The sequence below is a fragment of the Uloborus diversus genome, chromosome 9 (genome assembly GCF_026930045.1).
Source record: "Uloborus diversus isolate 005 chromosome 9, Udiv.v.3.1, whole genome shotgun sequence".
Lineage (NCBI taxonomy): Eukaryota > Metazoa > Arthropoda > Arachnida > Araneae > Uloboridae > Uloborus > Uloborus diversus.
In genome coordinates this window covers 71,715,062-71,738,301 of record NC_072739.1, presented here as the reverse complement: position 1 = coordinate 71,738,301, position 23,240 = coordinate 71,715,062, and the positions used below count along the sequence as shown (strand labels likewise).

Here is a 23,240-nt window from a genome sequence, read left to right as displayed (position 1 = left end):
ATCTTTATTTAAGGGGGTCCGGGACACATTTTGAAATTTTTTTTATTATATACTTTAGAGTTTTTAATTTTTTTGCATTGATTCACCATTTAATTAATAAGCAAAATCACAACATAAATATGAAAAAAAAAATTTATTTAAATTTAATTTTTTTTTTAAACAAGTTTGCTTTAAATTGCTATAACTCAAAATATTGTTGATCAATTTTCAATTTTTTTTCAAAAAAGTATGCACAAATATCTAAGCTTTAATTTTTATTCGGCGGTTTTTAAAATATTGATTCAATAAAAAATTTAAAATATTTGAAGAAAAATTTTGAAAAATTCAAAGATACTTTTTTTAAAAAAAACCATACTTTTAGCAGTAAACGTTTTTTTCAAAATCGCCGAATAAAAAATTAAGTAAACCAGGGGTCTGGCCAGAGGATATTTGGGTCCGTTAACGGACCCTTCACAAAAATCCGATCAACCAAAACGGACCTTTCACAAAATTGCGATTAAACAAAACGGACCTTTCTCAAAATCCCGATCAAACAAAACGGACCCTTCACAAAATTCTGATAAACAAGATTGGATCTGTCAAATTGTTTATTGAAAGAGCAAATCTGAAAGCAAAATAACGCATATTTCTGTGTATAAACCGATAATTTTTGGAACCCTTTTTTAAGTCAAATTAGAGGGATCAGCTTATACACAATCGGCTAATTTTGAAAAAAAAAAAAAAATCGGCACTCTTGGAATGCTCCTGCAAGCGATAAATAATGGCTACTGCCAAATAAATATAAGGGTTGTTTGTTTTATCACAGCTAATTAGCAGCGGTGTTTTTGTAAACTTTTCTGAAAAGGCATTGGCAAGCACTTTTCTCCGATCATGATTTAATAAACAATTATAATATATATCTGCGAAATGAACTTAGAACTGCAAAGGGATAGTAAGGGTGAGGAAAAAATATGATCGCTTCAGATAGTGTTACCAACTTCAAAATTATCACCACTTAGCGTCTGGCGTTGAACCTTTATAATGACTTGATTAGAAAATATTCTCATCATTTTGCCAGCTTGTCAATATTTGCGTTTTTACGGTGCGGTGCGATGTTTAATTGTTATTTTGGGAGAAAATTATATGGGTTTTGATTTTTCGATGCTAACAAGGATGATTAACTATAAATAAACTCTTTTAATTACCGTTTTTTTTTTCTTTAGATGTCTACATTTTGAAAAATTCAATCTTTTAACATCCGATATGAGAATCATTTTGTTCTTTTTTCAAGCTAACTTCGCTTTATTAGGATTCAAATAAATGAAAAGTCTCTTTATTTCTGTTCGAACTCTCATTTCAAGTTTTTAAAGCAAAATTCCATTTTCTGTTATGAGTCAAAACTTAAAATGCTAAATAGATGGTTTATTTTATTTTATTTTTGGGTCAACTGTGTCCACAGATATTAATGATATGTTTATTATAGGACTCTAAAATGCAATTTTAAAATAATTTTATCAAAAATATTTCTTTTACAAGCTGTTTTTATACTTTTGATGCCTTCACTTTGAGAATTGCGATCTCTTTGCATCCGCTATGGGAATCCGATTTTTCGAATTTTTAATGATTATTACGCTTTGTTAAGAAGTAAACAACTGAAATATCTTCTTATTTTTGTTAAAATCACGGAATTTAGAAGTTTTAAACCAAATTCTGTGCTTCTTAAGAGTGTCTTGGGTCAAAAAGTTGAATGCTGAACCCTATTCTGAATTTTATTTTATTTATTTATATTTTTGTTACAATTATTTTAAGTACTGTACAGAAATATATCTAGTATAATTTAACATAATGTAGAATGGTAGATAAATATTGATACTTGAAAGAGCGATGCCCCCCCGCCAAATATCAGAAAAAAAATCCAGAATGATTTTCTCGACGTAGAAGAGGAAAACACTCAACTTTAAGTTTAATTGATGCAGTTTGTGCCATCTCTAAATTCTACAATTTCGTTTTAACAAAAAAAAAAAAAAAATTTTTTTTTTTTTGCGAAATTTTTTGATTTTTCACAAAATTAATTCATTTTTCACAAAATTATTTGATTTTTCACAAAAAACGGACCCTGTGAAAAATCCTGGACAGACCCCTGTAAACTGTTTGAAAAAGACATGCTCCAAATTTCATTACTTTATCTTCATTGGTTCTTGACTTATAAGAGTTTGAATGCAAGAAATCGGGAAAAATTGCATCATGGAGAAAAACGCATTTAAAGTTTTAATGTTCAACACACATTAGTTAGATGCAGGCAACAAAGAGAATTATATCTTTTGTTCTAATAAAGATAAAAACACGATTCAAACGTCGTTTTTAGCAGAAGAAACGGAGTAATTTTTTAAATAATTAAAAAAAATTGCAAAATTTGACGATTTTTGTGTCCCGGACCCCCTTAAGCTTCTCTTTTTTTGCACAATGCAGTTGAAATTTACGTCAATTTTAACTGACCTTCCACAGGTGCCCATTCCCATGGGGTGATGGCACCCCCCCCCCCCAAAAAAGGTCAAAAATCTAAAATCAACCCTCTTAAAAATTTTAATGCCGCAGTCCCCCATGAACCCCCCTGCATTTCAAAAGCTTGTGTGTATGGCATGGAAGGCATAGTAAACAGTTCTTTTTTTGAATGAAATAAACATTTGACTATCTTCTTCAGAGATTGATTTCAGTATTGGTGGATCAGACTCATTTTTCAAGTCTTTGAGATCAATATAAAATTCTGCATGAAACTGCACAATAAGAATGAAAAATTTGTCTTTTGGGAGTCTGTTTTGCTGAACACTACGAGCTTCCAAAATCCAACAGGCTGCGAATTCATGGATGTGCTGTTCCAAGTCTGTCAGCATTGTAATAAATTAACGCAAAAACACTGTTTCTTTGGATTGCGGGATCTATTTTGCATTTCAACTCAATGGATAAATATCTAGATGCAGAGAACAACTGCCGAGCCAATCTGCACATAAAGGGTAACTTTTGATAGCAAACGTTGACGACTTATTTTGCAAGAATTATTAAGTTTTCAGAAGGAGATTCCACTGAAACACACAAATGTAGAACTCGATTTGCACAAGTTAGTCATAGAACCTGACAAATCTTGCTAGGGCTCTTGCCAGGGCAGATTTTTGTCCGATTTTCGTACTATTTTGTACTTCCAATGGAGCATGTTTCTCTCAATAATTTCTGAAGCGGTGGAGTAAAGTACTGCTGAAGCAATAGCTACTCCAGCCCTGTCCGATACATCGTATCTGTCACATGTCCGTGAAAGCAAATTAAAGTCTACTGTATGGCTTGTAGAAGTAAATTTATCGATATAAGCGTTTGTAGTTTGAAGCTTCTAAAGGTTCCTTAATTGATCCTCACTGTCTGTATCCGATAAAAGACATGCGATGAAGTAATGATACTAAAGCTTTCTTCTTGAGGCCGAAGCTGCAATTTCTCTCCCTCTCTCATGTTTTTTTTTTCCGGACAAATGTAATCGTTAATACCTTTGCATTTGTAAGATGAAGTGTCAAATAGCAATTTAGTAGCTCGGTAAAATGATTTTGATTATTTTCTTAGTTATTTTTGGATAGGATTTCAAAAGATTGTTGCTGTATTTCAAGAGGTAGATTTTTAGCATCTCTTACTCATTTCAGTTGCACAGTAGGCAGTGAGCGTTTGACCTATTTCACACATTTCAACCAATTCCAACACCTAAAATGGCAAGTGTGAATTTAAACCAGGTGTAAGTAAAATGAAAGTTTTGTAACTTATTTCGGAAAACGAAGTAACATTTATTGTTATTGCAATCTTACATGGAACGTATCCTATTGGGGTAAGGAAATCCAAACTTCAAACTTAATCTGGAGGCAAAATGGCTTACCAGAATGGAATAAAATTTCACACATGTTAGTTTGAGACCATTTAGCACCTTTTTAATCTCCTGCCCCTAAACATTTCAATTTTTTTTTTTTTTTTTTTTTTGACCCACCCTAATGTATAAGTAGGTATGCTTTGGTATTTCATAATGAATTCATAGCATTTTATTTATTTATACTAGTCATGTTCAACTTATGGCACGCGAAGCTCATACAGGTGGCCCAATGCATCAAAAAATATTATGTGTAACTTTTATCATCACTATCATTTGCTGCCATGGCGTCTGATACTCGTAGTTATTATCTACATCACAAGATACACTAAGTTCTTAATTCGGTATCACTGACAATGTAGCAATGTTTGAACATCAACAAAAAGAAAAAAAACAGTAATATTGCTTTCCACTTCACATCAAAACCAAAAGCAACTTTGGAGCAATCAAAAGCCACAACTATTTTGTTTCATAACAAAACAAATTCTGGTGTTGACACAATTGATCAAATGCTCCAATAATTTCGGAGCATTTGATCAAAGGGTGATAAACAATGGGTGCAGTGCCCTCTGAAATATAAATATACATTAATGCAAATTATGAGTATACTTAAATTTCATTTAAAATCTTAATTATACCTGTAAAAGTAATTTGAATAAAAGTCAATGATACGGAAATACCTTGGTTTTACACCAAAAAGATAAGTGATAAAATTGTAAAACGAACCTTTATCAAAAAAAAAATCGTTTGTGAAGATTTTTTAGATATTTGGGTGGGGGTGGGGGAGACTCGCTTGATACAAATGTTTAGTTTCTTAACTAGGGCAGTTCTCAAAAGGTGGGAACAAACACAGACCTCAACTTTGAAGCTTCAACACCAAATAACTTTCATTTTAACCGACTCAAAAATTTTTGAGTTAAATAATAATACGGTATAGAGACAAGAATTGACATAAATTATGGAAAAAATGCTCTTCAAATACCCTTAAAAAACATTTTCTTTGCTAAAAGGCACAATTTTGGACATACCAAAACGTTAACTGAGCAAATGTATCATTAAAAAAAAATTTTTTTAATTATTTCCATACGTTTCAAAAAAAAAAATTAAAGGTATGAATCGAACACTGAATAATTTTTTGTTAATATTTTACACAAATAACAAAAGTAAAGAGAGATTATTTACTTTGTAAACAATTTTAGAATAAAGTAAGTTTGAAAATTGATGCATGTCCAAAAGTTACGATCCTTACAATGCTATTATTTGAGAATTAAGTATATAATGTTTTCATTTTAAAGGTATTTATCGATCCTCAGAATCAATTTTTAATTGTTTTAAAGTGTTTTCATAAGCTTTTATGCAGTATCTTAGAAGAAAAATAATTTTTCTTAAACATACATGTGAGATGTCCAAATGGCATTATGATCTTGACGCTGATAATTCTGTCCGTTTATTCAAAATTTTTTTTTGATCCACTGTCTTCTAACCTCAATAAAAAAGGTTATTATAATGTTATCTTCTTTAATCCATTGGTATTTTGCATAATTAATACGTTACACATTGAACAATACATAAATTACAGTAGAAACATGGCTGGTTATGATCGCAACAAAAGCCATTTTGCGCTAAAATCGCCAAGCAAACCTCCGTTGGCGACAACACAGTATACGATAAGCTAAAGGTTACCAGAGTGGAATTCCAGTTTGACAAATGTAGTTTATCGTCAGCTGCATTAGTTTTGGCGACTTTATCACCTGCGCTAACAATTTTTTTCCCCCCGCATTTGTTATTTTAGAATTTTTTTTTTCGCTCTTCTTTCTTTTGGAAACATAATTTTTCGATCTCCAAATAGAAATACGAATTTCTTTTTTCAATAATTTTTTTAGACATCATTTTAATTCTTATGACATTAGAAAAAATATTCATTATTAAAACTGATGTCACTTTTTACACTTGAATTATTTTTAATTTGAACCTTTTTCTTAACCTTTTATCAACTTCTTCAAAATCATTCCAAAACTTTATTATACGTAAAGAGCAGTTTGTATAGCCATTCAAGTACTTCATTAATATCCTCTTTATTATTAAATTGCAAAATTCAAAAAGTAGTAAATAAAATTTTCATTTGAAAAGTTAAAAATCAGATTAACAATTGTCAAAAATGCTGAAACTTACATTATGATGATGTCCAAAATCTGTTACCTACAGGACAACAATGTCTAAAATCTGTTACCTACAGACTGCTGATTTAATTTGCTAATTAGCAATTTTTACAAATACCTGCTGTCTTTTCATGTTCATATATTGTGCTCTAGGTATGCATACTATAGAATAAAAGCAAAATTGATGTCAAATTTGAAAATTTTTGAAATTGCTCAAAGTTAACTTTTTTGTTCCCACCTTTTGAGAACTGCCACTATACACTTCTCAAACCCTTCAGAAGAATATTAATGGTGAACAAAATGCAGTTTTCCCTATCAAACATGAATAATTGCTGTGTAACTGCCAAAAACTGAATACAATTAGAGGGTGTGATATCAAAAGGAGGGGAGTGATGGGGGGGGATGGTGGTCATATTTCGATTTAAGGACTCATTTTACATGAGAATCATCAAGAATGGTGTCAGAAACAAGGGGTATTTTTTTTTATGTTTAATGGGTACCCGGGTGCCTGGCTATTGAATATAGATATAAAAATTTTAAATGCTAAAATATACCCCACACCCTCCAAAAAATGTTTCTAAAAACACAGTTACAGCTTTATTTAGTTCAGATTCATGTAAATAACAAGGATTAAAAGCAATTTCAGCAAGACTTAGTTAGAAAGGGTAAAAATTATGATAAAGCTAGGGTTAAGTAATTAGCATACTATAATCAGGATTTCAAGAAGAAATCATAATTTAGATTAGTTTTACACAAAATTCGAAAGAAACAGAAATAAAGTGTGGGATTTTTTTTTTTTTTTAATATCTTAAAAATTTCTGCAGAGCCAAAAATTTTCTGTGAACATCGTTTGCACGTTTCATCTATATTATGCAACTGTTTGCAGGTATACGAGTTGTTTTTTTTTTTTTTGAACAATGTGGTAATTCATTTAAATTTGCTCAAGGAAGTTTCTCAATACACAGCAAAAATTACCAAAAGAATCTAAAACTTTATAAACAAATAAACCTTATTTTTCAAATGTTTATTCTTCTCGTTAAATGTTCATTAAATTTCCTTATTCTTCTATTCAAAGGAATTACTTTTAAGAAAAACACAGCAAAACATTTTTTTTTTTTTTTTTTTTTTTTTGTGGAAAGTATAGAGTGAACTTCTGCCAATTTCTATTTTTTTCTCTGAAAGTAATATATTACCCTGCACTATCTGGCATGCTGCAAAATTCGGGGGTGACCAGATTTTCAATAACACTTGCCTGGTCCTTTCCGGCATGCCGGAAAAATAGAGGTTAGGAAAAAAATTTAATATTATAAAAAAATCAGCTTAAACATGAATATAATTTCTATACATATCTTATTAGTATTAATAAACAACTTAATTTTGTGAAAATATTTACTAACAATGTCATTAGTTATTTTAACAAGAAAAATATTGTTTAATAACAAATAATTTTATAAAAATAAAATTAAAGCTAAGTGGGCAAACATTAAGCAGTAAGTTACCGCCCCTAAACCAATGCAAAGGAATTTACCATGGCTATTCAATAAAATAAACTCGCTTTTCTAAAGGGTCATTCCGTGTCAGATCATCACACGGTTTAGGACGGACCGTCACAGAACTAAATGAAACTTGGTACATGAAGAGATTTAGCCCAGTTATGAATGAAAATGCTAAAAAAAAAAAAATTCTTTCACCTCATTCAAAAGTTATTAAATATTAATTATTCAAATTTTCATCAAAAAATGCTACACTTTGAGACGGTTAAATCTCATTTTCTCAGAAACTATAATAGATACAAGCTTGAAATTGGTCTTGTTTTGAAGCTCTTTTAATGTGCTTTAATTTGATGTGCAACTTGATAAAATCAAAAAATAATAATTTTGAAATTTAATTAAATTAAATTTTTAATTTTTTAAAAATGGACAATTTTAAAATTCTGAAAAAATTTACAAAATTACTTTGTGTTATCCTCTAGCATATTACCAAGTTTCATAATGGGATCTTAATGGGATCAGATGATACAGGGAGGACAAGTTTTACATATATCAAAGTTTCTGCATTTTGGACAAAATACCTTTCTGATGGATTACTCAAATATTATTCTAAGTTATTAAATTAGCACAGGAAACTATAAATGAACTGCTAATAGTAATGTAAAACCTTCTAATGTCTTACACCTACTTTAAAATTGAATGAAATTAAAATAATAATGGAAATGAAATAAAATAACTGAAAGTTAAAGAAATGAAGTTTGCACAGCAGAAGACGACTGAAGATAGTTTCAACAGGAATTGTGTATTACAGAACAAGAAAGTATTATAAACACCAGAAAGAATCCCTCTAAACCCCCCCCCCCCTTTTTTGTGGAAGGATCATTTTGTAATCCCAAATATACCCTCCCCCTCCTAAACATTTTCACATCATCTTCATCCCTTTACCCCCCCCCCCCAAATAAATAAATAAAAATGAACATTTTATGCTCTATTTGGCAAGCATTTCTAGAGGTTTAGTTTCCCTCTTCATGTGCTGGTTTTCTTTTCTAAAAAAAGACAACAAGAAGAAAAGAAAACAGTATGACTTAAACAAAACAAAACAAAAAAAAAGGATCTTGGGAAGAAAAAAATAGTTTTAGTTTTATTCCTTCCAAAAGTCTAGACGCCTTTTGATGCAAGGGCACTTTTCTTTTTGTTCAGTTCATATGTGTTACAAAAGAAGTTCATGTGAGTGTACTGCATTTGATTATTTTTGGAAGGGGTTTTGGTAACTTAAGATGCAAAATCCTTTCTTTCAAAAAAATATTGTCGCCCCCATGCCATGAAATTATGACAGGCTTTTATTAATTCATTTCTCCCTTTTCTTATAGTAACTATTATTTACTTATTTATTTTGTGTACTCTAAAATTAATATTGCTACAAACAATTATTTTGGCAAATTTTACAAAAACAAAATTTGATTATAACCTCTCCCCCCCCCCCTTTTTTTTTGGAATTAGTAAGTTATCTTTTGAAACTAAAGGGGGGGGGGGTGCTTTTGAGATTTTATGGTACTGCTGACTGAACTCCACAAGCAAAAACATGAAACATGTTGAAAAATTGGTCAATCCCAAACCAGTGAAAGGTGGAGAAAAAAGCAGTGAGGCAAAACGAACCATTGGATCTCATTCTCAATAGCCAACCCCAGTCTGTTTCATTTTGTTAGCAAAGGGGGTGAAAAGGGTACCTTACTGTTTCAGATCTGAATTTGTAGTGGATTATTTTAAGTTCACATCCCAAGAGAAAATATTTTCTTTTTTTTTTCCTTTCTTCCTTTCCTCTTTTAAAATTTTATTTCTTTTTAATTTATTTTTCTCAATAAAATGAGATTTAGATGATTAATATTTTTATTAATGAGTTATTTTTCAGGAACAAATCGTACTAAGAAAAACTTCATTTCTAGTAGACAGTTCTGCATAAAAAAGTGAACATGTATGAAGCATATTTATTTATTTATTTATTTTTATTTTTTTTTTGCACATAATATAATAACTATTCAGCACAATAACCCATATTTTGGCAGTATGTGAAACTTGTCCTCCCTGTATCAACTGATCCCATTAAGATCCTAATATGAAACTTGGTGAGATGTGAGAGGATAACACAAAGTAATTTTGTAATTTTTTTCAAAATTTTAAAATTGTCCATTTCTAAAAAATTTAAAATTTATTTAAATTTAATTTTAAATTAAAAATTTTTGAATTTCATTAAGTTGCATATCAAATTGAAGCAGATTAAAAGAGCTTTAACCCCTTGAGGACCAGCGCATGGAAAACGAAGCGCAGCTTCGGGACCGAACGTTCCGAAATGGAACGCCACCATCGGCCCGAGCATTTACAGCAGTTAAGCCTAACTGAACAAAAATATTCATATAAAATCAGCATTTCAAAATAATGATTTGAAATTTTAAATTTGCTTAAACAATGTACTACTGATTACTAATTATTAATATAAAGACTATTACATTATTAGAAGGGAGTGAAATAAGTAGAATACTAAAACTTTAACTATGTGCACGAAGTTAAATAATATGTGCACAAAAACAAAGTTAGAGTTAGACATCGTGAGTATGTCCAAAAAAATATGTTCCTTAATAATAAATAAATATGTTCCTTATGTAATTTTAATTAAAACAACTTAGGTCAATGAATTTAAACTAGTTAAATTCCCACGCAACAAGTGTCAAAATTGCTTCATAATTCTCTCGAAAACACTCCCTTTCATTCACTTCGCTAACCATTTTTATTGCAATGTTCCAGTCTCCAAATAAAAAAGAATAAATAAAGAAGAACAATATCAGAAAGGATTCAAAAATAATCATAAACTTCAGTGCCGCTTGAAATCCTTCCTGTACTCTCATCGAACGGGGAATCCCAAAAGTCTTGAACACATACGCAAAAAATTTTTAACCTTCCTCCTCTCCCCCATAATTTATTCAGCTAGGTGTATATCTCTTTCAATTACTCGTAACAAAAAAAGAGAAGCAAAGATATAAACAAGAGCAATTGAGATCTCATAAATCGTATGCTCAGAGCAGTGATTCACTGTTGTTTACATAAAAAAAAATCTATCCCATTGAGAGGTCCAAATAAGAAACTAAAGCGTGTACATGAAGGTCAAATACCATGTGACTCGAATATGATCAAAGTTATAGCCATTTAGCGCCATCTAGTATCGTTTAAATATTCAATTCAATCGTTCCATTTCGAGAAAGCGTATATGTGACGCTGGGACGTCAGTGTCGATCAGAGCGCGTAGCGGATACGTGCTGCTGGGCTGATAAGAGAGGAATTGTTGTGTAGCGTCCGCGTGACGCTGGGTGCGAACGGGTTAAAATAAGACCAATATCAGACTTGTATCTTTTATAGTTTCTGAGAAAACAAGGATTAACAGTCTCAAAGTGTAGCATTTTTTAACAAAAATTTGAATAATCAATAATTAATAACTGCTTAATGAGGAGAAAGAAAATTTTTTTTTTAGCGTTTTCATTCATAACTAGGTTAAATCTCTTGATGTACCAAGTTTCATCCAGATCTGTGACGGTGCGTCCTAAAATTGCTCCAAATTGTGTTGATTTGATGTGGAATGACTCTAAAAGGAACTTAAAATAATTTATTTAAAACTGCTATGAACAAATCGCTGTAACTATGATTGCTTCTGAATTAATTACTTTATTGACATACATTTAAATCCATTAATAATGATCTACCATAAATAGCACGCACATATCATATGCAATACTCTTTTTTTTTTTTTAAATGAAGGTTACTTTCGGGATTTTTTTTTTCCTTACAGTGGTTTGCTTTCTGACTGGAACTGAAAGGGGAAATTTACTTTGTTTTGTTGCAAAATAAACCTCAGATTATCTGGCATGCCAGAAAATTCGAATTTCCTGGCATGCTGGTCAACCTCGCTTTTTTCCGGCAAGCCAGATAATGCGGGGCAATACGGTAGAAGGATCGAACTTTTAAGTGAGTACATTTTTTTTTTTTTTTTGTCATGTCCATGGACAATTAAATGGCTCCGTGTGTCTTTAAGACCGCGCCCGCTAGCTGCAACGCATCTGTGCTGTAGAGGACCTCTCGAAGTTCTGAAGCCAGTGGCACCATACCCAGCTGCAGAACATGTGGGATAAGGGATCCGGATCACTCAAGAATGTGATCCGGAGTCAGTTGGACATCGGTGCAGTTCTTGCAGGGGATATAAGTTCTCGTTTTGTCGGGAAGAATTTTCATCCCTTTATAGTGGTTTGTGTAGTGAGTACATTGATATTTAAGTATGAAATAAACTTTCCCAGTGCAGTTCACAAAAAGCTACTTGGTTGAAAACCATGTCACCATATTTGCGGTAAAAAACGATAAGCTGCGTGTCGTAATTTCCAGAGTCAATCACAAATTTCCCCGAGTTTTCCAGTGATATTTTGAAATTTCCTGAGAATTCCCCGTTTTCCAGAATGAGTGGCCACCCTGTTTTACTCCTAGAGAACACTCCCCCTCTCACTCTTAACGACAAACTGTAAAATACTTCCAATTACATTCCTCGTGTTAATGATTCATTGTAGGATCATTCTTACCCCTGCTTCACATTTTTGGTTTTCAGGTTTCTTAATGGAAATCTTTACTTATATTTTTTAAATAAATTTCTGAGCATTTTGATCAAATTGAGTTTCTTTGAAGCCGAAGATTACTTTATTCTTTTGAAAAAAAGAAGTAAAATGCAAAACATTATACATCCTGGAGTCCATTTTTTTTACATATAGGCAAAGCACAAGAGAACATAATCACAATTTTAACACATATTTAAAATGTAGTGATTAAGGAGATTAGTAAAATATACCTTAAGGCAAGTCTCAGTAAGGAAACTAATTCTGTATCTGGAATACCTTTCTTTGAGAACCTTTAAATAATAAATAAATAAATAAAGTAATGCATTCCATGTTCCTTAAAATATGTTATTTAATGGCATTTCAATTTAGAACAATATTTCAGTAAAGTACAAAAGTAAGGTTTGTAAATATTGACTTTAATAAAATGCAGTTTTAAAAATATTCTTGAAAATAAAATAACATCAAACTTTGATGTAACTTTCAATGCTAGAATGACTTCACAAACAATCCATTTTTTTTTTTTTTTTCACAGAGGAGAAAAAAAAGAAAAAGGTTTTAGGATGGAAACTGGTTAAAAATGTTGATAGTACTACAATTAAATGAAAACAAATAAATTAATAAACAAATAAATATGTTGTCACATATGGCTTTATTCAGAAAGACATTAATCCATTTAAACCAAGAACAGGAAAATATTTACAATAAACAATTGGTACAGATCAGTGTTGGGCATTAATCAACTAAATCCTCTATCGACTAAAGTAATCTGACTCCCATTTAGTTCAGACTAATATTTTAAAAATTTAATTCAATTGCAGACGAAGATTAACGTTAGTTTAAACTAACTCGTTAGTTGACTAAAAAAACTAATTTAGTTCAGATTGATTTAGTTCAGATTAAATTAATCAGATTGAATTTAATCAAACTAATTTAATCAGATTGATTTAGTCAACTAAAGTAATCAGATTAAATTTCGTCAGATTAAAATTTAAACTAAATCTAATCAGATTGAAATAAATCTACACTGTTAAAACTATAGATTGCGTTTGGATTCTTTAAGGGGTTCCTTTCTCTTCGCCCCCCCCCCAATGAATATTAAGTAGCTCCTAATGTGTTACGGGGGGGGGGGCATTGGGGGTTGGGGGGCTGCCCCCCTTACCGATTTAAGACCTTAAAAAATCAATAATTTTTAATAACATCCCCTTTGGAGTGACGCAGTTTGCAACATGACCCACACTACCCCCCCCCCGCCCCCATTTGGTATACAATACTGCTTTTGGTCTTCTTTATCTTTTATCTTCTTTATCTTTACTAATAATAAAGCTGAAAGTCTCTCTGTCGGGAGGATGTCTGTAGGATGTCTGGATCTCTGTGACGCGCATAGCGCCTAGACCGTTCGGCCCGATTTTCATGAAATTTGGCACAAAGTTAGTTTGTTGCATAGTGGTGTGCACCTCGAAGCGATTTTTCAAAAATTCGATTTTATGAATTTTCTATTAAAATTTTAAGCCCTTTTTCACATAAGATTTAATAATAATAAAGCTGAAATTCTCTCTGTTCGGAGGATGTCTGTATCTCTGTGACGCGCATAGCGCCTAGACCGTTCGGCCGATTTTCATGAAATTTGGCACAAAGTTAGTTTGTTGCATAGTGGTGTGCACCTCGAAGCGATTTTTCGAAAATTCGATTTTGTTCTTTTTCTATTCCAATTTTAAGCCCATTTTTCACAGAAATTTTATAAAATGAGAAAGAATTTGTTCTGAAAATTATCTTTCTTTATCTTTCTAAATAACAAACCTGAAAGTCTCTCTGTATGGATGTTTGGATCTCTGTGACGCGCATAGCGCCTAGACCGTTCAGCCGATTTTCATGAAATTTGACACACAATTAGTTTGAAACATGGGGGTGTGCACCTCGAAGCGATTTTTCGAAAATTAAATTTTATTTATTTTCTATTAAAATTTTAAGCCCTTTTTCACTATCTTTAATAATAATAAAGCTGAAATTCTCTCTGTCCGGAGGATATCTGGATGTCTGGATCTTTGTGACGCGCATAGCGCCTAGACCGTTCGGCCGATTTTCATGAAATTTGGCACACAGTTAGTTTGTTGCATAGTGGTGTGCACTTTGAAGCGATTTTTCGAAAATTCGATTTTGTTCTTTTTCTATTCCAATTTTAAGCCCATTTTTCACAGAAATTTAATAAAATGGGAAAGAATTTTTTCTGAAAATTATCTTTCTTTATCTTTCTTTTCTTTACTTCTTTATGTTTCTCCTTTTCCTTTCTTTTTAAATAACAAACCTGAAAGTCTCTATGTATGGATGTTTGGATCTCTGTGACGCGCATAGAGCCTAGACCGTTCAGCCGATTTTCATGAAATTTGACACACAATTAGTTTGAAGCATGGGGGTGTGCACCTCGAAGCGATTTTTCAAAAATTCGATTTTATTAATTTTCTATTAAAATTTTAAGCCCTTTTTCACAGAATCTTTACTAATAACAAAGCTGAAAGTCTCTCTGTCTGGAGGATGTCTGGATGTCTGAATCTCTGTGACGCGCATAGCGCTTAGACTGTTCGGCCGATTTTCATGAAATTTGGCAAAGTTAGTTTGTATCATGGGGGTGTGCACCTCGAAGCGATTTTTCGAAAATTCGATGTAGTTCTTTTTCTATTCCGATTTTAGGAACAAAATTATCATAAGATGGACGAAATTACCATAACGTGGAACCATAACATGGGCATAAGCCAATTGGCGATAAAATTCACCATACATTATTTGTAAATATACAGGCGGACCAAAAGACCTTTTAATTTTCTATTACGGGCAAAGCCGTGCGGGTACCACTAGTACTGGAATAAAGGCTTGATTTTTTTCATATCCAGATAGCCGATGCCTATTCCCTATTGCAGTTACTTATATGAAGGGATGCCCCCCTCTCAAAAAGAAATTCACTCCACTCAAATTATGGGGGGTGGTTAAAAACGCGAAAATTTTCCAAAAACAAACCTTAAAATTTTGAAGTCTGCGCCACCCGCCCCACTAATTCCCCCCTCCCCCTGTAGGCCACACCACTTCTGATCTTATTCGAATAAAATGCTTGAATTTTTTTATCCAGATGGCCGATGCTTGTTCTGTTTCAAAGTAACTTACTTAAGGGGATACCCCCCTTAGATTGAACCCCTCTCAAATTACGGGGGAAGGGGACTCCCCCCAAAAAACATAAGTACAATTTTTTTTCAAAAACAAGCGCTTAAAATTTTAAGTTTGAACCAACCTCTCCACTGACCACGCCCCCCCCCCCCCCCCCCCGTAGACCACACTGCTTCTGGTTTTATTGGAATAAAATGCTTGAATTTTTTAAATCCAGATGGCTGATGCATGGTCTGTTTCTGAGTAACTTACGTAAGGGGATACCCCTCCTTAAATAAGAAAGTCCCTCATATTCTGGGGGGCTCCCCCACCTTGAAAAAACCTATTAAAACACGAAAATTTTTCAAAAACAAACCTTACAAATTTGAAGTCGGCGCCACGAACCCCGTTAGTCTGGATCACCGGATAATCCGGCTCGATCGATTTGACCGATTTCCCTTTACATTTAAAGAGCGATCGTAAAAATTCCATAATAATTATTTATTTAACCCTCTCACGGGCAAGACCGTGTTATGTCGTTGATTGAGTTCCATTTTCTTCGCAATGCAACTTTTGAATCAATTTGTTTTACTCGATAGGGAAAAAATTGAACTGTCACAGGAGAAGATTACAGACTTTGTAATAACAAAGTAGACATGTTTACTGTTTATTTGTAATTCTATGTGTTTCCTTTTAAGGTGATTTTCAGTGAGTATGTTTTATTTTGTTTTGTTTTTTTCATTCTCCGGATTTTCGATATTCCGGATTGGGTCGGATTCCAATTAATTCAAATTATCGAGTTTCTACTGTAATGCCCCCCCCCCACCACCAAAAAAAAAAAAATCAAAAAGATTATTACATTTTCTCATGGTTTCGATATTTTTTTGTATTTTTCAAGCAAACGTTCAAAATTTTCCCCGCGAGGGGGGTTGAGCGGGTCATGACCTTCATGACCCCTCTTTGTATCTGCAATTGACATACACTTGGACATAAAAATATACATCTGTACACCAATATACTCGGGATAACAAGTTACACTTATATACTCGTATATACACGTATTTACTTGTGTTTGCACGTACTTTGATGTACATACACGTGGCAAATATAAAATTAGTGTGTAAACGTATATACTCGGATTAACACGTTTACATACGTGTATACACACACATACTCGTATATACACGTACTTACTCGTATATACACGCATTAACTCGTGTATGCATCATAAATATGTATTTTAACTTACAAATACAAATGTACGTCTGTACACGAGTATACTCGGGTTAAACAAGTATCTATACGCATATTCTCGTCTGTACACGTACATACTCGAAAATACAAGTATTTTTTCTTATATGCACGCATGAATATATATATACACGTTTAAAAGCTAATTTACCTCTGTACACGAGTACACTTGGGGTAACACGTATCTGTACGCATATTCTCGTGTGTACAAGTACACACTCGTATATACACGTATTTACTCGTGCAAAAATGCATAAATATGCATATACGCGTAGAAATACAAATGTACCATTGTACACGAGTATACTCAGATTAAACACGTATCTATGTCTTTTTTCGTGTGGAATCGCACTTACTCGTTTGTACACGTATTTTCTCGTATATGCATGCATAAATATGTATATAAACGTTTAAATACAAATTTACCTTTGTACGCGAATTTAGTCGGGTTAACACGTATCCGTACACAAATTCTAGTATGTACACGAACATACTCGTATATACAAGTATTTACTCGTGTTTGCACACATAAATAAGTATACAGGATGTATCAGTATAGGGTTTACTTTCAGGGCAGATACAGTGCACCTAGACGCGATAGTGACGACACAAAGCGCGAGACAGGGCACGATTAAGAGGAGAAAACATGTTTATTATTTTTAATGCAGCAAAAATACTGCTAAGATTTGTCTGGTGCATACAACAGATGTTGCTACGTAAACCGAAGCATCAGATGACGGTGCATGCGCACGCGTGGTTTTTGTTCCACCAGGAAGTCCGGGACCCGCCCGGTATTTTTGCTAAATTTCGATATTACGGGCGGGGTCGTAATTTCGAACACCTTCTTTGATGATGATCGTTGGCCCCTTAATTTTATTTTTTCTTAGTTTTTTGCTGTACTAAAGATTCTGAACACGTTCTCTTCTCTTATTCGTGTTTTGTCTTTTTGGTGATTGGTGTTGTCACTACCGCGCCAGGAAAGTGTTTCCGACCATGCATTGCTATGTGTTTCCCCCCGTCTAGGTGTACTCTATCTGCCCTGAAAGTCTGTAAACGCTGTACTGATCAACATTGTGTACACTTAGAAGTTTGAATATAAATCCGTGCACTAATAGACTCGGGAAATACGTATTTATACGTAAAATTTCGTGTTTACACTTGCGAACTCGTCTATACACGTATTTACTTCTGTTTGCACGTAGAGATACAAAATTCCTGTAGACACGAATATACTCAGGTTAACACGTACAGCTCCGTATATACACGTACACACTCGTATATACACGTACTTACTCGTATATACACGTACTTACTCGTATATACACGTACTAACTCGTGTATGCACGCATAAATATGTATTTTAACCAAAAATACAAATGTACCTCTCTACTCGAGTATACTCGGGTTAAACACGTATCTATACGGATATTTTTGTGTGTGCAGGTACATACTCGTATATACTTGTATTTTCTCATGTATGCACGCATAAAAATGTATATGTAATCTTAAATACAAATGTACCTCTACACACGAGTATACTCGGTGTAACATTTATCTATACGCATATACTCGTGTGAATACGTGCATACTCGTATTCTCTTATATGCACGCATAAATATGTATATACAAAGCAAATTTCTCTGTACACGAGTATATTCGGGTTAACAAGTATCTATACACATATTCTCTCGTGTGTTCACGTACATACTCGTTTATACACGCATTTATTTATGTATAAACACACAAATATGCATATACACATAGAAATACAAATGTACCATTGTACACAAGTATACTCGGGCTAAAAAAGGAACCTAGACATCTATTCTCGCTTGTACACGAACTTACTCGAATATACACGTATTTTCTCGTATATGCATGCATAAATATGTATATATACGTTTAAATACAAATTTACCTCTGTTCACGAGTATACTCGGATTAACACGTATCCATACGTATATTTCTTTGTGTACACGTATATACTCGTGTATACATGTATTTACTCGTGTATGCACAAATAAATTTGTACATACACTTAGAAATTAAACATATCTCCGTGAGCGAATATACTCGGGATAGCACGTATTTTTACGTATAAACTCGTGTTTACAAATATGTATCGTATATACACATATTTACTTGTGTTCACACGTACTTGTAGGTATATACACGTAGAAATACAGAATTCCTGTATACACGAATATCGTCGAGTCAACACGAATATACACGTATATGTACAAAAATACTCGTATGTACACGTACTTACTCGTATATACACGTATAACTCATGTATGCACGCATAAATATGCATTTTAACATACAAGTACATATGTACCTCTGTACACGAGTATACTCGGGTTAAAAACGTATCTATACGCATATTCTCGTGCGTACATGAACATACTCGTATATACTTGTCTTTTCTCGTATATACACGCATAAAAGTGCATGTACTAGATTAAATACGAATTCACCTCTGTGCACGAGTATACTCGGGTTAACACGTATCTATATGCATATTCTCGTGTGTACTCGAACATACTTGTATATACACGTACTTTCTCGTATATGCACGCTTAAATATGTATATAAACGTAGAAATACAAATGTAGCTCTTTACACGAGTATACTCGGAGTAACACGTATCTATACGCATATTCTCATGTGTACACGTATCTTCGCTTGTGTGCACGCATAAATATGTATATACACAATTAAAAGCAAATTTACCTCTGTACACGAGTATACTCGGGGTAACACGTATCTATACGCATAATCGTGTGTACACGTACATACTCGTATATACACGTATTTACTCGTTTATAAACGCATAAATATGCACATACACGTAGAAATACAAATGTGCCATGTTACACGAATATACTCGGGTTAAAGAAGTATCTATAAGACTATTATCATGTGTGCACGTACTTATTCGTATATATACGTGTTTTCTCGTATATGCATGCATCGATATGTTAATACACGTTTAAATAGAAATTTACCTCTGTACACGAGTATACTCGGGGTAACACGTATGTATAAGTATATTCTCGTGTGTACATGAACATACTTGTATATACACGTACCTTCTCGTATATGCACGCTTAAATATATATATATATAAATGTAGAAATACAAATGTACCTCTTTACACGAGTATACTCGGAGTAACACGTATCTATACGCATATTCTCATGTGTACACGTATATACACGTATCTTAGCTTGTGTGTACGCATAAATATGTATATACACAATTAAAAGCAAAATTACCTCTGTACACGAGTATACTCGGGGTAACACGTATCTATACGTATAATCGTGTGTACACGTACATACTCGTATATACACGTATTTACTCGTTTATAAACGCATAAATATGCACATACACGTAGAAATACAAATGTGCCATGTTACACAAGTATACTCGGGTTAAAGAAGTATCTATAAGACTATTATCATGTGTGCACGTACTTACTCGTATATACACGTGTTTTCTCATATATGCATGCATCGATATGTAAATACACGTTTAAATAGAAATTTACCTCTGTACACGAGTATACTCGGGGTAACACGTATATATAAGTATATTCTTGTGTGTACATGAACATACTTGTATATACACGTACCGTCTCGTATATGCACGCTTAAATATGTATATAAACGTAGAAATACAAATGTACCTCTTTACACGAGTATACTCGGAGTAAAACGTATCCATACGCATTTTCTCATGTGTACACGTATATACACGTATCTTAGCTTGTGTGTACGCATAAATATGTATATACACAATTAAAAGCAAATTTACCTCTGTACACGAGTATACTCGGGGTAACACGTATCTATACGCATAATCGTGTGTACACGTACATACTCGTATATACACGTATTTTCTCGTATATGCCTGCATAAATATGTATATACACGTTTAAATAGAAATGTACCTCTTTACACGAGTATATTCGGGGAAACACATATCTATAAGCATATTCTCGTGTTGCACGAACACACTTGTATATACACGTACTTTCTCGTATACGCACGCTGGAATATGACGTAGAAATACAAATGTACCTTTTTTACACGAGTATACTCGAGGTAACATGTATCTAGACGCATATTCTCATGTGTACACGTACATACTCTTATATACACGTACATACTCGTATATACACGTATTTACTGGTGTATGCACACATAAATATGTATATTTACTTAAAATTTCAAATATACCTCCGTACACGAACATACGCGGGATAACACGTTTATATACGTATATACCCGCACGTAATCGTACGTACACGCATTAACTCGTGTATGCTTGCATAAATATATATATACACGTAGAAATACAAATGTGCCTCTGTTCATGTGATATTTATATTTAATTAAATCTGAATTAAAAAGGTAATCAAATCAATTTGATTACTTTTAATCTGATTACTTTTAGTTTGATTAAATTCAATCTGATTAATTTAATCTGAACTAAATCAATCAGAACTAAATTGGTTTTTTTAGTCAACTAACGAGTTAGTTTAAACTAACGTTAATCTTCGTCTGCAATTGAATTAAATTTTTAAAATATTAGTCTGAACTAAATGGGAGTCAGATTACTTTAGTCAACTAATCAATCAATTACAAATTTAGTTGATTTTTTTAGTTGATGCCCAACACTGGTACAGATGTGATATACCCCCCCCCCCCCCATTTGGCGACATCCGATTTTTTGCACAAAATTGAAATATTTTTTCTCGCCAATGAGGCGATATTTTTTTAAGCATGGCATCCCTGGCGAAATTAACCCGTGTTTCGCAACTTACAACAAAAGTAACCATTTAAAATCAAAAAGAAATCTGTAAAATAGAGGATTTCATAATTGTAGCAGAAATGAAGAGAAAGTCATTTCAGGGAGTCCATGACAGATCGCGCAGACCGATAAAGCTTTCCAAGAAATTTTAGTTTTTGATCAGTTGTGTGGGGTTTCGAGCAGGAAAGGAGATGAGTAGCATTCATGTTGCCGGAACCGTAAATTAGACAGGTACTAGATATTAAGATACCTATCTTGTGGTGGTTTGAATAAATATAAGAAACACAAAATTGTCTTGCAGGAAATCAAAATTTATAAAACTTCAAAATATGAATTTAATAGGAGTTTGCTGCATATAAAACCAAAATTACATTTAAAAAAAATCTTTAAACACTTACATTTTCACTATAACTTTTAGCGATGGTTCCATGCTTTCTAAGTGGTTTTTTGTTTTGACATGTCTCAACCACGAGGAAAGGAACAGTTAAGGTTGCAGTCACTCGAACCAACGTCATAAAGCACAAAAATGGGATACTTTCACGTGACGTCACAGCAGGTTTGTTTTGCATAAGACACGTGACTTTAGCATAGGACACGTGATCTATGCAGCTTTTGCTGCTTTGTTTTGGAAGCCATTGCTGACCACCCAGCTTCAGCTACTTGTCATCACCAGTGAAAACTTGAGTAAAACTAGCATTTTATTAGTCTCGCCGTAATATTTGAAAGATTTTAGAACAATAGAAATACATGATCATTCTGAAAACTGCAGCAAAATTTTTTCGATGCATACGAAATAAATATGATTTGCAAAACCAATGAAAGGCTTGGACGTTTGTAAAGAAAAGTTTGTTTTGAACCAGCATGTAAGTGAACTACGAACGGAAATAATGAAAAGTTATTTTTCCTGAGATTTTGCACTGTATTTTATTTATTTTTTAATACATTACAGAAGAATCATGAAATGATATTAAGCGTTTAACTAAGCAAACATCCTTATAAAATAAAAAAGAACTGCAGGTGATCAAAAATAAATAGTTGATTTTTTGTTCCTAACCAATACAATTTTTTTTTAGAGTTCTAGATCGATATATAGAAGTAAATAGTGCATGAGGTTTCTTATTTACTCTATGTACAGTGTCTTTTTTATTGACGATATTCTAAATATTAAAGAGTCAGAACTTTGATTTTATGATGAAATGGACAACTAATAAACAAGTTGCCTATTTTTCTCTGCTGGTTTTGTCTTTCAAAGTCAACCAATTTTTCTGTTCTGTAACTGGAGTGTAATGAATGACATTAGGCAGTCACATTACAGTGACATTTGGTGATTATCCATCCCTCGGAAAAGCAGAAATGTTTCTTTTATGACCATACAAAACAACTGAAACAAACTTCACCCTTTCCCCTCTGAAATGCAGCGACATCACTTTTAATTTTTTTCAGGCTGCGCCAATGTTACAAGGACTTTATTTTTTGACAGTCGAAAAATTCAAACTGCAGTGAATGATGATAGCAGATCATTATCATTATTCCGCAGACTGTTTTTTGCTAAGCAATTTTCAATCTGTTGCGAGAATCCTTAGTTTTCTTGAATTTAATGTGGCTTATGTTTAGGCGAGCCAGATTTTTGTACTGTTAAAACGGAACATTGAAAAACTTCCCCCCACCCTTCAGCGTAGCAAGTATTCAAAAGGGAAGGGATTTGTCGTTCATGAACAAACGAGTCAAAAAGAACGAATCCTTAAAATGAAAGATCCATTTGTTAACTAAAAAATGAACAACCATTCCTTTGAACGATGAGCATTTGGAAAATTTTATTGATGCACTTGTGATAAAATCGTATTTAAAAAAAAATACTTTCATCTTCAAT

General features: G+C 32.9%; 1 protein-coding gene across 1 annotated transcript in view; it reads right to left on the bottom strand.

Annotated features, from left to right (window-relative positions):
- Positions 1-21,866, bottom strand: part of LOC129229418 (uncharacterized) — a 46,619-nt gene extending 24,753 nt beyond the window's left edge. The window contains exons 1-2 of the mRNA XM_054863720.1: positions 21,769-21,866; positions 12,400-12,459 (exon numbers count right to left, since the gene is read on the bottom strand). Coding sequence (XP_054719695.1) covers positions 12,400-12,459; positions 21,769-21,800 — 92 coding nt within the window. The 5' untranslated portion in view covers positions 21,801-21,866. The remainder of the gene's footprint in view (positions 1-12,399; positions 12,460-21,768) is intronic.
- Between the last annotated feature and the right edge of the window lie 1,374 nt (positions 21,867-23,240).